This window comes from Alexandromys fortis, unplaced genomic scaffold, assembly GCF_014885135.2.
Source record: "Alexandromys fortis isolate MF-2015 unplaced genomic scaffold, M_Fortis_MF-2015_v1.1 scaffold_2_1_26212458, whole genome shotgun sequence".
Taxonomy (NCBI): Eukaryota; Metazoa; Chordata; class Mammalia; order Rodentia; family Cricetidae; genus Alexandromys; species Alexandromys fortis.
Window position 1 is genome coordinate 18,452,243 of NW_026067930.1, and position 15,059 is coordinate 18,467,301.

A 15,059-nucleotide genomic window follows, 5' to 3' on the forward strand; every position below is an offset into this window, starting at 1 on the left:
TGGAACAGTACAAAGACAAAGCAGGGGTAACCTGCAGTGGGTGCAAAGCAATCAGAGGCAGAAAGCCTGGTCACCAGCAAACGTCAGGACTCACGTAAGACGAGGACAGTTGGAACAGAAGAATCCATTCCGGCAGTGACGGAGGATAGCCAGACACCTGCCCCTCCATTAATTAGGACAACAGGCACACAGCCACTTCCATCACTAAATTCTTTTTTTTTTAAATATTTATTTATTTATTATGTGTACAATATTCTGTCTGTGTGTATGTCTGCAGGCCAGAAGAGGGCACCAGACCTCATTACAGATGGTTGTGAGCCACCATGTGGTTGTCGGGAATTGAACTCAGGACCTTTGGAAGAGCAGGCAATGCTCTTAACCACTGAGCCATCTCTCCAGCCCCACTAAATTCTAAGTTTATGTAACTTTGTTTTGCTGAGAGTGGGTCCCACAAGCCCACCCAGGCTGGCCTCAAACCGCACTATGTATCCAAGGACTTAGACTGCCTGACCTTACTGCCTCTGACTCCGGAAGTGCTGGGATTCAGACACAGCCACGATGGTGGGGCTGAGAGATGGCTCAGTGGGTAAAGGTGCTGAGAACGCCTGGCAACTTGAATTTGCTCTGGGAACTTTTGTAAACACGGAAGAAAGGGCTCCTGAAATCTGTTCTTTGACCTCTACATTGGCACAGTGGTACACATGACCCCTGCCCCTGCCCACACACAATAAGATTTTTCTTTCTTTTTTTTTTCCTTTTTTTTTTTTTCTTTTTTGTTGTTTAGAGACAGGGTTTCTCTGTGTATCCAGGGCTGTCCTAGAACTCACTCTGTAGACCAGGCTGGCCTGGAACTCATAGAGATCCACCTGTCTCTGCCTCCCAAGCGCTGGGATTAAAGGCTGCGCCACCACTGCCCCGCAAGATTTCTTTGATTGCTTTAAAATAGTTAGAATAAGGTGAATTGAATTCTCCAAATTTAAATGGTTAATATTTGTTCAGAATTTTTTTGCTTTATTTCCTTTTTCTTTTCTTTTTTTTTTTTTTTTTTAAAGATGGGGCCTTGTTGGCCTAGCACTTACTATGTAGGCCAGGCTAACTTCAGACGTCTCTGGTCCCTACCTCCTAGGTGCTGGGACTGCAGGTGCATGCCATCATGCCATCATACTCAAATTTGGATGTGACATCTCAGCCCGTCCCAAACTGAAACAGAATTGTCTTTTAAACCTCCCTTCTCTAACGAGGAAAACTGAGTCAAGAGAGGAAGCCAACTGTCCCAAAGTCAGAGAAGCAATACAAGGTGGAGGCATAAACAAGAAAACTCGGGGCAGTCTGCTCACATCCTGTGCTCTTAACAATCACCCAGACCCTCTGGACACATCCTCCCAAGTCTGGAAGTCAAAAGAGCTGGCACAGAGAGACCAGTAGCACCATTACATCCCAGCAAGCCCTTGCAGGTTGCTCACTGATACAGGAAGCCCCGGGGTCAGATTCTCAAAAGCACCCCAAGAAATGTTTCCATCTTCAGGGCCACTTTACAGATGAGGAAATGGCTCAGACAAATAAATACATTCATTTGGCCACGCTCAGCTACACTGGCTTATGATCACAAGGTGCGTATTAACATTGGTGTACGCACTAACTCCACATAATCCTCGTAATTAACACTGCAAGGTAAATTCCATTGTTACTCATCCTTCTTACCTAAATAACTCGTCTAAGGCCCTATTCTCCCTAAGTAAAGGGCAGGGCCAGGATTCACACCGGCTCAAAGCCCTTCTCAAAACAAAGTCATGGTAACGTGGTAGTGGAACAGAAATTCAAACCCAGTCTGTGAGTTCAAGGCCAGCCTGGTCTACAGAGCTAGTTCCAGGACAGCTACAAAGAAAGAGAGAAAGAAAAGAAAAGGAAAGAAGAGAAGAGAAGAGAAGAGAAGAGAAGAGGAGAAGAGAAGAGAAGAGAAAAGAAAAGAAAAGAGAAGAGAAAGAAATTCAAACCCAGCTCTAACTCCCGAGTCAGAACCTAATTGCCCTTCGGTCTGTCGAACTGTGGTGGGAAAGCCTGGAAGTGCTCTGGGGAGTCAAGGAAGGTACATTTAAGGGACAGCATCTTGAAAGAGAAAGTGATTTGGGGGACACAAATAATGTTTGTAGAAGAAATGCAAAGTAAGGACTCCCATCCAGGGGAAGCCTTTCTCAAACAGCAATGCAGCCACGAGCAAAGCATGCATTACACTACTAAGAAAATCAGAGTAAATTAGAAAATCTTTACATCATCTTATTTAAAAATACTCTTGATGAAGGAAAACAGGTTTTTAATTCCCTTTCATTTTGGCCACACACTTGAAATTCAACAAGGAACCACAATGCGTGGTTTTCCCTGTCACGCTAGACTGGCATCCTGACTTTGAACAGCTACTTCCTCAAACTGAGTCCTGCAAAGCCCAGTGGTTTATCAGAACTCCAGGGACCTTTGCAAAACTCTCCTTCGAGTCTTGAAATAATCATTTAGAAACTGAAAAAAATGGCCGGGAAAAAAAAATTCAAGCCAAGAAGTGAGGGAAAGTAGCGCACCTCTTTCTGGTTGGACCAGGGGCTCGTTCGTGGTCAAGTTCTGGCAGAAATGCCGCAGAGCCGGATTCATTTTAACTGGCAATCTGTTTTATGACCACAGTATCGGCAGCTGCGGAAGCACAAGTCTTAAGCCCAAGAAAAAGGAACAGGAAGCGGTGGGAATGGCGAGGGAGCCCTGGAGCTGTGCTGGTTCCTGGGTTTGTGAGATTGGGCAAGTGATAATTCTAGGAAAAGTGCAGGGCGACCGGCCAACTCCAGAGTCCCAAACATGGGCCCTGAACAAGGTACTTTCTCGCCCCCTTGCGGACCCAAGTGACAACTGACAATGTGCCAATTAAGGGATAGGTAAAGGGCTCCGAAAGGTTCTCCAAGATGAGCGTTCTGCTAGAGCAACCCTTCAAGGGACTCTCAGAGATCCGCCCAGTTTTACATAGAAGTAAATTGGGGCTCAAGGAAGAAAGGCATGTCTTGCTAGCAAAAAGGAAAGCTGAAGTGAAGGCAGACGTGGAGCTGGTGCCTTTTATCTGGAAGTCCTGGGGCTGGGGTCCGATTCGATCCTTCTTTTCGGACCGAGCAGGCTAGGCTGGCATCAGGGAAACCTGGCAAGGAGACCGCGGGCACTGAGGGGTGGCGAGTCCACGGGACGCAGGGCTGCAGAAGCCCAGCTAGGTCGCAGCCTGCACCATGCGTTCCCCGGCATCGGTCCCTGCAGCCTTCCTGAGGCTGCCAGTCCCGGGGCTGTAGCCGCCAAAGCACTCGCGCCAGCGAACCAACCAACCCAGGCGCCCGCAACGGTACCCGCGCCAAACGCAACTAGCCTGCCACCAGCCAGACCGCGAGTGCTCTCCGGACCGCGGCGGGCACCACGAGCAGGTTAACCGGAGAGCCCACCGACTGAGCGCCTCTCCTTACCGGAGCTGCTCCCCGGTGACGAGAACTTCAGCCATGCGTTCCAGCTCTCTCTGATGAGCCCCACCACTCCCGCCGGGGTTGCTGTCGCTGCCACCGCTGCCGCCGCTGCTGCCCTCCTCCATGCTCCCGACCGCGCGGCTGCTGCTACTCTGCCTTGGCTGTCCCGCCGGGTGCCTGGCTTTCGAATCAGCCTGCCCTCGCCGAGGCCGCCCCGGCCATCTTTGTTCCTGGCGGTCCCGTGGCTCACGAGCGATTGGCTCGTGAGGGAATCCCTGCGGGCAAGCTGGAGATTTCGGCGAGTCCAGCCCTGGAACTTCGGCGTGGGGGCGTGGCCTGGGCTCGCTCGTGGCCGGGGGCGGGGCCAAGGAGGAAAACATAAACATCTGGGCGGGGCAGTGAGCTGAGTCTTCTGGAGGTTGAGTGTTTTCTCTCCTTTTATATTTCTTTTCTTTTCTTTTTTTTTTTTTTACTTCCAAAGTCATGCTGGGGAAGTTTGCATTTTTACTGTACTTTCCATAGCCGAGTTGCAGAGAATAAAAACGAGAATCATATACTTAAATAATGAAGGGGCATTCCACACGGCCTGACGACTTTCTCTGGAGACAGCCTACCTTATGGTGGAGACAGTAAAGCATCTTGACCTGGGGTTGAAAAAGACTAAGAATCTGGCTTCATTCCTGCGATTTCCTAACTACATGCTCTTAATCGCTTCTTACAATAATTGTAGCTAGCACCTGTCCACACCCGGTGCATGAAAGATGCTTCAGGTAGGTTGTTCGTTGCCTTGCTTAATTTTTCCAGATCATAATCTGAGCATTGCCTTCCTTTTACATCTAGAAGGCAGCGAGGAGGAGTGAGGAACCTGGTCCCCTGCAAGCAGGCAAGGTCAGCCTAGATTTTAGGGTGTGTTTTAAAACAACTGCATCTTCCGAGGCGTGGTGTGACTCACCTGTGTTCCCAGAACTCCAGAGAATGAGGCAGGAGGATGGTGAGTTTGAACCAGACTGGCCTGCAAAGATGCCTTGTCTCATAAAACAAACTAAAACAACAGCAGTTCGCTTGACACGATGAAGCAGTACAGTAAACGTTCAGCAGAGTGGAGTGAAACACGTTTGAATGGCAGAACCGGGCTAAAATGATCATAAAAATGGATCGTCGTCATCCCTCCTCATTTTTAGTTTGTAAACGTCCGCGTAACTGCAATTCAGAGGTTGTGTCTTTCATGGTCGAATAGATATTTTGAAGTCTCTTTGAGTTTCCTCTCTGCAAAATACAGGCACTCCTGTCTGTGTATCTTGACCCAAGTTCTAGGACAGCAACAACTGTAGCAACATGCAGGAAGTGTCAGTACAGACCACAACACTTGTTGCTGTGAATATTACCTGAGCTTCCTGAAGACTGGGTTCTGACCCTTACTGGACACAATAAAAATAGAACATTTAGCACTTCGCAAAGTCCAATTATTGGTAAATAAAACCATTGTAGTCTCATTTTAAGAGACAGATAAAAATATGTTGTTTCAGATAGAATCTTGCTTTATAGCCCAGGTTGGCATCAAACTCATGATTCACTTGTCTTAGCCTCCGAAGGGCTGGGATTACAAACACCAGCATCAAGCTCTTCTCTGTTTTTTTCTAAAGGAAAAACTCACATTAGTCTTTCCTAGGGCGCTAAAAAAAAAAAAAAAAAAAAAAAAAAAAAGACAGTCCTCGCGGCTTACTGGAGTGTTGCAACAATTTGCTGAACTTTTCTTTATGTTTCTGCTTTACCAGACACCATGCACCTTTTGTATATTGTTTAAATTTATCTTCACGAAGTTCTGTTAGGTCTTAGTGCCTCAAATATAAACGCGAAAGGAGAAATAGCTTAAGTTTCACAACTAACAAGTTAGGCAGCCCTCCAATGCTTTCTCTATAGATTTTCAAGACTATGATCAGCCACATTCCAGAAAGGAAAAAACTCTCTTTAACAGAATATCTTAGGCAAATCCTCTGCCAAAAGAAATTATTTATGCTTATTAACTTTTATAAACAGACAATATTTTTAAAGGTGTACCAAGAGAGAAAGCTCTCAGCTACGCTTAATTCTAAGAGTCCCATTCTAATAGTATAAACACCGGGACCAGTAACAGAGGTGGACAACATTGAGTTAACGAGGGTAACAGCTGTCTGTTTCTCATGATTTTTGTTTGTTTTCTGTTTCTCTCTGTAGACTGGCTATCCTGGAACTCAGAAGTCTGCCTGGCTTTGCCACCGGAGTGCTGGAATTAAAAGTGTGCACCACCATATCCAGCTATTGTTTCTTGTGTTTTAAATTTTATACTTAGTACACAGAAAACAGACTTTTTTTTTGGCGTGGGTATTTCACTCAATCATGCAATCTTGGTCCTTGTTCTATCATTGTCTAACTTTACAATCTTATACTGGTCACTAAATCTCTTTGGTTCTCAATTTCCTATTGATAAAATAGGAATAATAATTCTTAGTTTCTAAGTATGGTCTTTGACATTCATCAAATAATGGTTTAATTAAATAAATTTTGAAGATCCATTTTAATAACAAAATTTTGTAGATTTAGGACAAAAAAAAATCACCATAATTTAAGGCTAACAATTTTCAGGTCAGGAAAATATCTGACCTGGAAGAGAAAGTAGCTTTTAGTCAGAACTTGAACTCCTGATTTTCCTGCTTCCACTTCCAGTTCTCAAGTGCTGCTGGACCTGGATATTTTTCTTGAAAACCCCTCCCGTTTCTCTCTTTCTCTCTCTCTCTCTCTCTCTCTCTCTCTCTCTCTCTCTCTCTCTCTCTCTCTGTGTGTGTGTGTAGTGTGTGTTCAGTGACGATGGTGTGTGTGTGTGTGTGTGTGTGGAAGTGATCTAAGTGTGATATTTTGGTGAAATACAATATAAATTAAGTAAAAAAGCATGGTTAACACATATCAATCCCAGCACTCAGGAGGCAGAGGCAGGTGGATGCTGTGAGTTCAAGGCCAGCCTGGTCCAAAAGAGCTAGTTCCAGGACAGGCTCCAAAGCCACAGAGAAACCCACAAAAAAAAAAAAAAAAAAAAAAAAAAAAAAAAAAAAAAAAAAAAAAAAAAAAAAAAAAAAAAAAAAAAAAAAACTATGTGGGTAATTAGAATGTTTCTGAGTGGATTTCTCTCAATAACAAACAGTACATCTCCGTTTTTCATTTAGGTTAGTGGCCTCTCTGGTCAATCCTATTTTGAGCAGTGCTGGTGTAATGAACTCTTCCTAAAGGTGAGTCAGAAAGTGAAGTGACAAGCTGGAATTACTAAAAATGCAAAAGTCTAGACAGCTGAGCGACAGCTTAGAGTTATCTGGACTTAGTGGAGCACACCCAGTTCCCAACACTTGGAAGACGGAAGGAAGGTCAGTAGTTCAAGGTCAATCTTAGGCACCTAGCAAGTTCGAGACTAGAACTCGAAAACAAACTAACGAACTACGGCTGCTGCTTCTAAGAGTCCATCTGTCTCAGTCCTGCTCGATGTTAATGAGATGCCGTCTGTCTGTCATCTTCCTGGGCTCTACTTCCCAACAAGTTATACTTCTCTATGAATTTATATTTTCTTAAAAAAAAACAAATTTAAAAAAAGTTTCATTATATTTTAGTGGATGTGTGTGCGTGCACACAGGTGGGTATGAGATGACAGCTGGATGGAGTCGGTTATTTCCCTCCACCATGTTGGCCCTGGAGACTGAACTCAGGTTCTCAGGCTTGGCATCCCATACTTGTACCATTTAAGTCATCTCCCCACTTCCTGAGTTTACATCTTTTATAAGAGAGTTAGAGTCAAACATTAATGGAAGTCCTGATTCTCTTCCCACACCCCCCACTTTGTTTTTTTTTTTTTTTTTTTTTTTTTTTTATCAAGACAGGATTTCTATGTGTGTAGCCCTGGCTGTCCTGAAACTCGCTCTTGTAACCATGCTGGCCTCGAACTCACAAAGTTCCACCTGCCTCCCCAGTGCTGGGATTAAAGGCACGCATCACCATCACCCCATGAAAGACCTGATTCTTTAGCAACCACACTTGTTATTGGTTTTGTGAGGAGAAGAACCGGATAGTTTAGAACATCTTCTCCAATATATCTGCAAAGCACCTGGTACATGTTGCCTCAGACTCCGTGAGTTCACAGGAGCTTTGCTCATACAGATTTAGAAGGCCTTATTTTCCTGATGCCCTCTATCCCCTCTGGCTCTAACACTGCTCTTTCTCAGGGTTCTCTGAGTTCGGAAAGGAAGGGTTTGATGGATTGATGGAGACATCCTCTGAGGGCTGAGTGTTATATCTAAATATTCTTGTTGCTAGATATGTTGAGACAGGGCCCAGTCTTTAACAAAATGATTGTGAGGTCTGGGACTGTATCTTAGTGACAGAGCACTTGCCTAGCGCGGCCAAGGACTTGGGTTTTATCCCCAGCCCTGTCAAAAGCAAATAGGTGAGACCTGAGAACCAATATTTAACAACAAACAAAAGACAAACGACAGCAAGTAAAGATGGCGAAAAAATAAGACACACATGTCTTCATAATTCACACCCACTTTAATATGTTATTGTATGGATTCATCTTTTTGTAAGAAAACATTACAGAAGAATTCAGCCCTCCTTACCACGCCAGATCTTTTAATATATTGGTAGGTGGTGCTGCCATCTACTGACTACTTTTGCAATGACACTAAACAATTGTAAACTTCCTATGGAGAAATGGCCACCTCCCAGAGGTTCTATTGGAAACTTTACAGTCTATTCCATTTATGGGGTGGTGCTGGCTTTTAGTGAACAAATACTAGATATGATATGTACTTAGGGCAATAATCTCACAAAGAATTGAATTGGCCCAAATCTCAATTGTCTTTCTTAGAAGGTAGTTTTTTTTTTTTTTTTTTTTTTGCATGATTTTAACCTAATACAGAATGGTCAGGAATGTGATTATTGTATGTATGAACAAAGAATTGTACCTTGTGCTGTTCCAGTCTTTTTTTTTTAATGGTTTTTCAAGACAGGGTTTCTCTTTGTAGCTTTGGAGCCTATTTTGGAACTCGCTCTGTAGACCAGGCTAGCCTTGAACTCACAGAGATCTGCCTGCCTTTGCCTCCCAAGTGCTGGATTAAAGAGGTACGCCACCGCCCAGCTTGTTCGGGTCTTAAAAGGTTTGCCTTGGGATGAAACGACTCTATTTGCCATCTGTGTCATATACACACAAGTAGCACACAGTCTGCATATGGTAGCTGTAACGTGCAGCAGGATTATGTGTATGTTAAAGCAGATGTATCAATAGGGACTAGAGAATTGGCTCAGTGGCTAAGAGAAAGCATCGCTCTGCAGAGGACCAGTCTGATTCCCAGCACCCACCTCTAACTCTCATTCCAGGGGATCCCTTTCTGTCTCTTGGCTTCCACAAGCATCTGCACTCACATGCACATATCCACACAAAGACAAACAAATCGACACATATATTTTTTTTAAAAAATGCAATGCATTAAAAGTATATAAATATCTTGGTCTGGAAATACTCAGTTGGTAAAGCTACTTATTACCAAGCCTGATGACCTTGGTATAAAGACCAAGGAAGCTACTTTTGCAGCGTTATAGATGACTATGGATGCCCAGTTGAGAAATAGAAGGCTTCTGTGACAACCCCTACCATCCTCCCAAAAGTAACAGCCCAGACAGGAAAACATCAAAGAGAACTCTTAAAAATGATAATAAGGATGCTGAAGTGTAGCTCCTGAGGGATCCTCGTGGGGGGTTGGGTGAGAAAGGACTCAGTTTTCTATAAGGGGCTGGCTATTGGGAGTGCAATCATGCTCCAGTGTATATATGGGCAACACGGATTGGATATGTGGGGTTTTCATTTGGTTGTTGTTGCTGCTGTTGTTGTTACTCTCCTCTTCCTCTTCTTCTTCTAGAGGACTGAAGGGTTGGGGGATACAACTGGGTGGATTGGGAAGAGAGTATGATCAAGGTACAGGATGTGAAATTTCCAAATAATCATTAAAAATATTATGTTGGAAAAATAGGATTTTCATTTTCTTAATCTAACTGATTAGGTTATATCATTAAAAGTAATAGGGCAGTAGTGGTAAATCCCTTTAATCCCAGCACTTGGGAGGCAGATCTTTGTGAGTTCAAGGCCAGCCTGGTCTACAGAGTGAGTTCCCCCTGGACTCAGTGAGTTCAAGCCAGCTCAGTTGTAAAGTACTTTCTGAGGTGGAAACACCCTAAGTCTGATCCAAAGTACCACACACACACACACACACACACACACACACACACACCAGAAAGAAGGAAGATGTGCTGGTCCTCCGAGTTGTTGTCATGCTTAGTTTTGTTCCTCTTTCTGTGTGTGTTTCCTTTGAGACAGGGCTTTACTGTGTCCAGGCTGACCTCTAAGTCATTCTGTAGATCAGGCTACTCAAACTTGGGTTGGTCCTCCAGCCTCACCCTTGAGTGCTGAGAAGTGAGCCACTCTGCGCAGCAAGTTAAGGTCCTGTTAATGGCCTTGTGTATCCCAGTATGAAATCAGTTTTTCCTGTCTGTATCTTCTCAGTCCATCTACATTATAAGGGAGCCCAGCATCCTCCTCCTTCTCCATTGCAGAGTTTCTTAACCCAAGTTCAAGGCCCAGTAAATGCATATTAAATTTTGATTTCCGTGTGGAAGATGGCATAGATTAAGAAGTCACTAGATAGCTCTACCTTCGTTGATTACGAGAGATTGCATTTTGATATAAGCACATGTGCACTATAAGGTTCTGCTGTATGCAGAAGAGCTCTCTCAATAAATATGTTGAGCAAAAGGAAGCTCAGCGCTTTACAGGTTATTGGTGGTCGGCTGGAATCTCCAGCGGGGGCCCCAGCTCGCTCTCTCCAAACCCTACCCTCTCAGAAAAGCCCAGGGGAGTCCAGTTCTGCATTCCTGGCGTGGCTCCTCCCCTGAGGCTGCTAGCTGCTCCAACCCCCACCTACCGTACTAGTACTGGGGCACAAACCCAGCTTGCGGAGGAGGAGTCTTCACTCCACACCAGCAGGGTATTAAGTCCCCCTTCTCTAGACTGGTCACGTGATTTCTCTCCAGCCTCCGCCCCACCCCCCATCTCTGAGGGCTGGAGGACTCATCCAGGCATGCTTTGCCCAATAAACCTGGTCTCTTATTTTTTTTAAAAAATTGATTTTATTGAACTCTACATTTTTCTTTGCTCCCCTCTTTTTCTCTCCCCTCCCCTTCAACCCTCTCCCATGGTCCGCATGCTCCCAATTTACTCAGGGGATCTTGTCTTTTTCTACTTCCCATATAGATTAGAGCCATGTATGTCTCTCTTAGGGTCCTTATTGTTGTTTAGGTTCTCTGGAAGGTTTTTGACTTTTTTTTTTTTAAAGACTAAACTGATCTGGCTTTAGTGCATTGGCAGAGGAACCTATTATGGGGTATGGAAACCTTTCAGTTGACAGTAGAAAAATCATCATATTTAAGGGCTGGCAAGGTAAACTCAGTTGTTAGTGTTGTCCTAGAATGAATGAAGCCCTGAACTGATACTTTTATCCCTAGCATTCCAACATGGTACCTGTCCCTATGGTCCTAGTGTAGTAGGAGGCTGATGTTGGAGATCACTTGTTTATTCCCAGCTGCTCAGACCTGAAATAATCACGCAGAAATTATATTATTTAAAACACTGCTTGGTTGGGCTGGAGAGATGGCTCAGAGGTTAAGAGCATTGCCTGTTCTTCCAAAGGTCCTGAGTTCAATTCCCAGCAACCACATGGTGGCTCACAACCATCTGTAATGAGGTCTGGTGCCCTCTTCTGGCCTGTAGGCATATACACAGACAGAATATTGTATACATAATAAATAAATATTTAAAAACAAAACAAAAAAAAAACACTGCTTGGCCAATGACTAGTGTGTTCCTAGCAAGCTCTTACATATTAAATTAACCCATTTCTATTATTTTTTATTTTATCACAAGGCTCGTGGCCTACCAGCAAGGTTCCAGCTGGAGGTTTGAGTCTTTCTACTCTGGAGGCTCCATGGTTTCTCACTGACTCCACCTCCTTTCTTTCGGCATTCAGTTTAGTGCCCCCCCCCCCACCTAGCTCTATTCTGCCCTGTGCAGGCCTAATACAGTCCTTTATTAACCAATGGTATTCACAGCATACAGACAGGAATCCCACATCATCCTAGCACTTGGGAGGCAGAGGCAGGTGGATCGATTGTCCATGGTCATCCTTAGCTACATAAAGAGCCCGGGCTCCATGAGACCCTGTCCTAATATGTAAAACAAAACAAGTACACAACCAGTATCATTGATGTAGCAGCTGAAAGTGATACTGCTTTTATTTTATCAAACCCTTGTGAAATCCTACTACATGTGCTTTATTTGATTAATTGGTTAAATTATTTCAGAAAAACAGTCTTGGACTGGGGATATATCTCAGTGGTAGAATAGCTGCAAGCACGTGTGACATTTTGGGTTCAACGTTCACTCAAAAACAAAACAAAACACAGCAGAAAATAACTCGAAGTGATGGGCTCAGAAGTAAATTTCTCTCTGACCTTCTTTTTCTCTCCTGTTGGGTTTTCTTCATTTTCCTTCAAAGCAAACTTGGAGACCAGACTTCTTCCTCTCCAAGGCATATCATGGAAACCAAAACCCCTTTCTTCCAAAGCCAGTCATAAAACCTGGAAACACAACTCTAATACTCCCCATCTTACCCCCGTATCTTTGTTTGCGGGGTGGTTCAGGCTTTTGCAGGTAGCTGCTGTATGTTCGTGATTATGACGGTCACGTCGTATCCAAAAGGCAGCATTCAGTAACACTCCTGTTCATCCTCCAGCTCTGATGGTCTTTCCACCCCATCTTCTGGGACTCTGTGATTTGGAGCTAAGGAAAGAGAGGAGAGAGACGTCTTCTTTAGTATCAGTCACTAAATCAGAGGCTAATCTCAGCATTGACCTTGGCTTTATCTTTTAAGACAGGAGAGAACAAGTGGAGCAGATCTGTCCGTGGAACGTGAAGCAATCGCACCCTCTAGTGGGGAGAATCTTAACTGTTTTGTAAGCAGAATTCATTTTTTAGGTTTTTTTTTTAAGACAAGCAAAATTTTTATATGCGAACACATTTTAACAATATGAAACTTGTATCATCCTATAAGTGTTTCTCTAATTACTATTATTTTAATTAATTAATTAAGTTTACAACCTGACTGAAGCCCCTCCCCCAGTCCACCCCGCCTCCATATTTGAGGAGAGCATTTTTCAGATGATGTAGTGTAAGCTATTGCATTGTCCATAAACGATTAATCTTGTTGTACACTGGAACTCTACCTCATCCGAAGTTATTCAGTGTCAACACAAGGTGAAGCAGATTCCAAGACACTAGAGCACTCCTTGGTTCTATTTTTCCCAGGGCCCGCTATCCTTGCCAATGACATCTTTTCTCTGTGCTGGGGATTCCAGACAGAGCCCCCCATACTAGGAAATCTGTCCATCATAGAGCTCTATCCCAACCCTATCATCCTTTATTTTTTTAAATGGTATTTTATTAGCATATATGAATCACAGATAATAACGGGTTCTGACATTTTCACACATGAACACAATGCAGTTTGATCACAGTTAGCCCTCCCCATTACCTCCTGTGGTGGTTTGAATGACAGACGTTTCCCATGGTCTTGAGCATTCTCATAGTTTAGCCACACTGTTTGGAGAGGTGCTGGAGGAAATATGTCACTGGAGGAGAGCTTTGAGAGTTAAAAACCTTGCTTATCTGAATTTTGATCACTCCGCTTCAAAATGTGAGCTCTTAGTTTCCTGTCCCAGGTGCCTCTTGCCTCACTGCTATCCCTGCAGTCGTGGACTATTAACCCCCTGGGATCCTCAACACAAATAGACCCTTTCTTCTGTAAGATGCTTTGATCATCCTGTTTTGTCATGGAACAGAAAAGTAATGAATGACCTCTGGTCCCTTACCTACTCTCACTGACCTCCTCTCTCATCCTAGCTAGATTCTCTTCTGTCTGCCCCTCAACCTCACAACCCAATGAATTTCCCTAGGGTTGCCTACAGGAGTATGGGCAAGCGGTTACTTACATGAGCCTGAGCAATATACCAGTGACTACACCACTAAAGAAAATGTCTCTTCTTCCCCAAGCAACCTTTAGCTACTGTTTGGGTGGAAGCTCCACTCCAGCCCCTGACATTCATATCAAATAATGACCCCCTCCCCCAGAGATGCTCAAGACCAATCCCATCCCACAGATTACTTAAACTGCCCCCCCCAGCAGATGCATGGTTTTCGGGTCTTCCTTTCCCATCTCCTCTCTGGGGGACTTGGGAAACCATCCAGGAGTGTTTCATCCATTCAATCTGGGCTTTTTCTAATTCGGTTTGATTTGGTCTGACTTGGATTGTTGCTTTGACGGAGTGAAGAAACTTTTCAACTACCTATAAATCCTCAGAGAACGATGGAGACCTCCTGAGTCCCCTCCCTCTATGACAAGATGTTGATGAGCCCAGTCTTGTATAGGTACTGCAGGAATCATGGCTGTTGTGAGTTCAAGACTGTCACGGCTGCGCCATGCCCAGAAGGCAGCATTTCTCAACACCCACCCTGTCCTCTGGCTCTGACGTTCTCTCTGCTTCCTTTCCCTGAGCCTTGTGAGGGATATCACAGGTGCCATATTTATGGCCAAACACTCAAAAGTCACTGTTCTCAGCACTGAGACCCTTTATGAATCTCTGCGGTCACCTCTGGCCACAGTAAACATAGGGAAACTTGATAGGCACATCATGTCTACTTAATAAAACATCAGCGGTAGTTTCCCCAGGAGATCCTAAAACCTCCTAAGCATGGTTTTTTTGACCAGGTTTATAGCACCAAACATAACTCCTTCATGTGGAACAAGTTTCAACTCCAATCAGAAGGAGGCTGACTACCTCATAATGGACTTGCTGCTATAGCAATACAGTGCTATCATGCCCATTTTGTCTAGTTGTTCGCTAGTGTAGCAACCAGGGTGTGGGAACCCAAAAAATGTGACCGTATTCCACCTTATCTGAAGGTTAGGGAGCTTTCTTTCTTTCTTTCTTTTCTTTTCTTTTTTTTTTTTTTTTTTTTTTGGTTTTTCGAGACAGGGTTTCTCTGTGGTTTTGGAGCCTGTCCTGGAACTAGCTCTGTAGACCAGGCTGGTCTTGAACTCACAGAGATCCGCCTGCCTCTGCCTCCCAGAGTGCTGGGATTAAAGGCGTGCGCCACCATCGCCCGGCCTAAGTTGGTGCTTTCAAAGTTGTTGACAACAGGTGTGGCTACAAAACTAGGTATCCTGACCTAGGGTATGGTTACCTGGTGTTTTTGATATCAAGATGGCCCATAGAGGTAGATCTGCTCTACCCTACAGGGGTCAGAGAATTCAAGTATACTTCTGCACCTTCTTTTGAAATAGGAGGTTTGACTTAGGGAGTGGCTGCTGGCAGGATACTTGGTCTGTGGTGTGTTCACTGCACCAAACATCAAATTCTTTGCTCAGGAATTAATAGCATGAGGTCTCAAATATCGAA

The 15,059-nt window shown here is 44.2% G+C and overlaps 1 protein-coding gene across 1 annotated transcript in view; it reads right to left on the minus strand.

The window, feature by feature from the left end:
* Deptor (DEP domain containing MTOR interacting protein) overlaps positions 1–3,770 on the minus strand; it is a 135,422-nt gene extending 131,652 nt beyond the window's left edge. The window contains exon 1 of the mRNA XM_050145013.1: positions 3,483–3,770. Within this exon, the coding sequence (XP_050000970.1) occupies positions 3,483–3,604 (122 nt within the window). The 5' untranslated portion in view covers positions 3,605–3,770. The remainder of the gene's footprint in view (positions 1–3,482) is intronic.
* Positions 3,771–15,059: the final 11,289 nt, after the last annotated feature.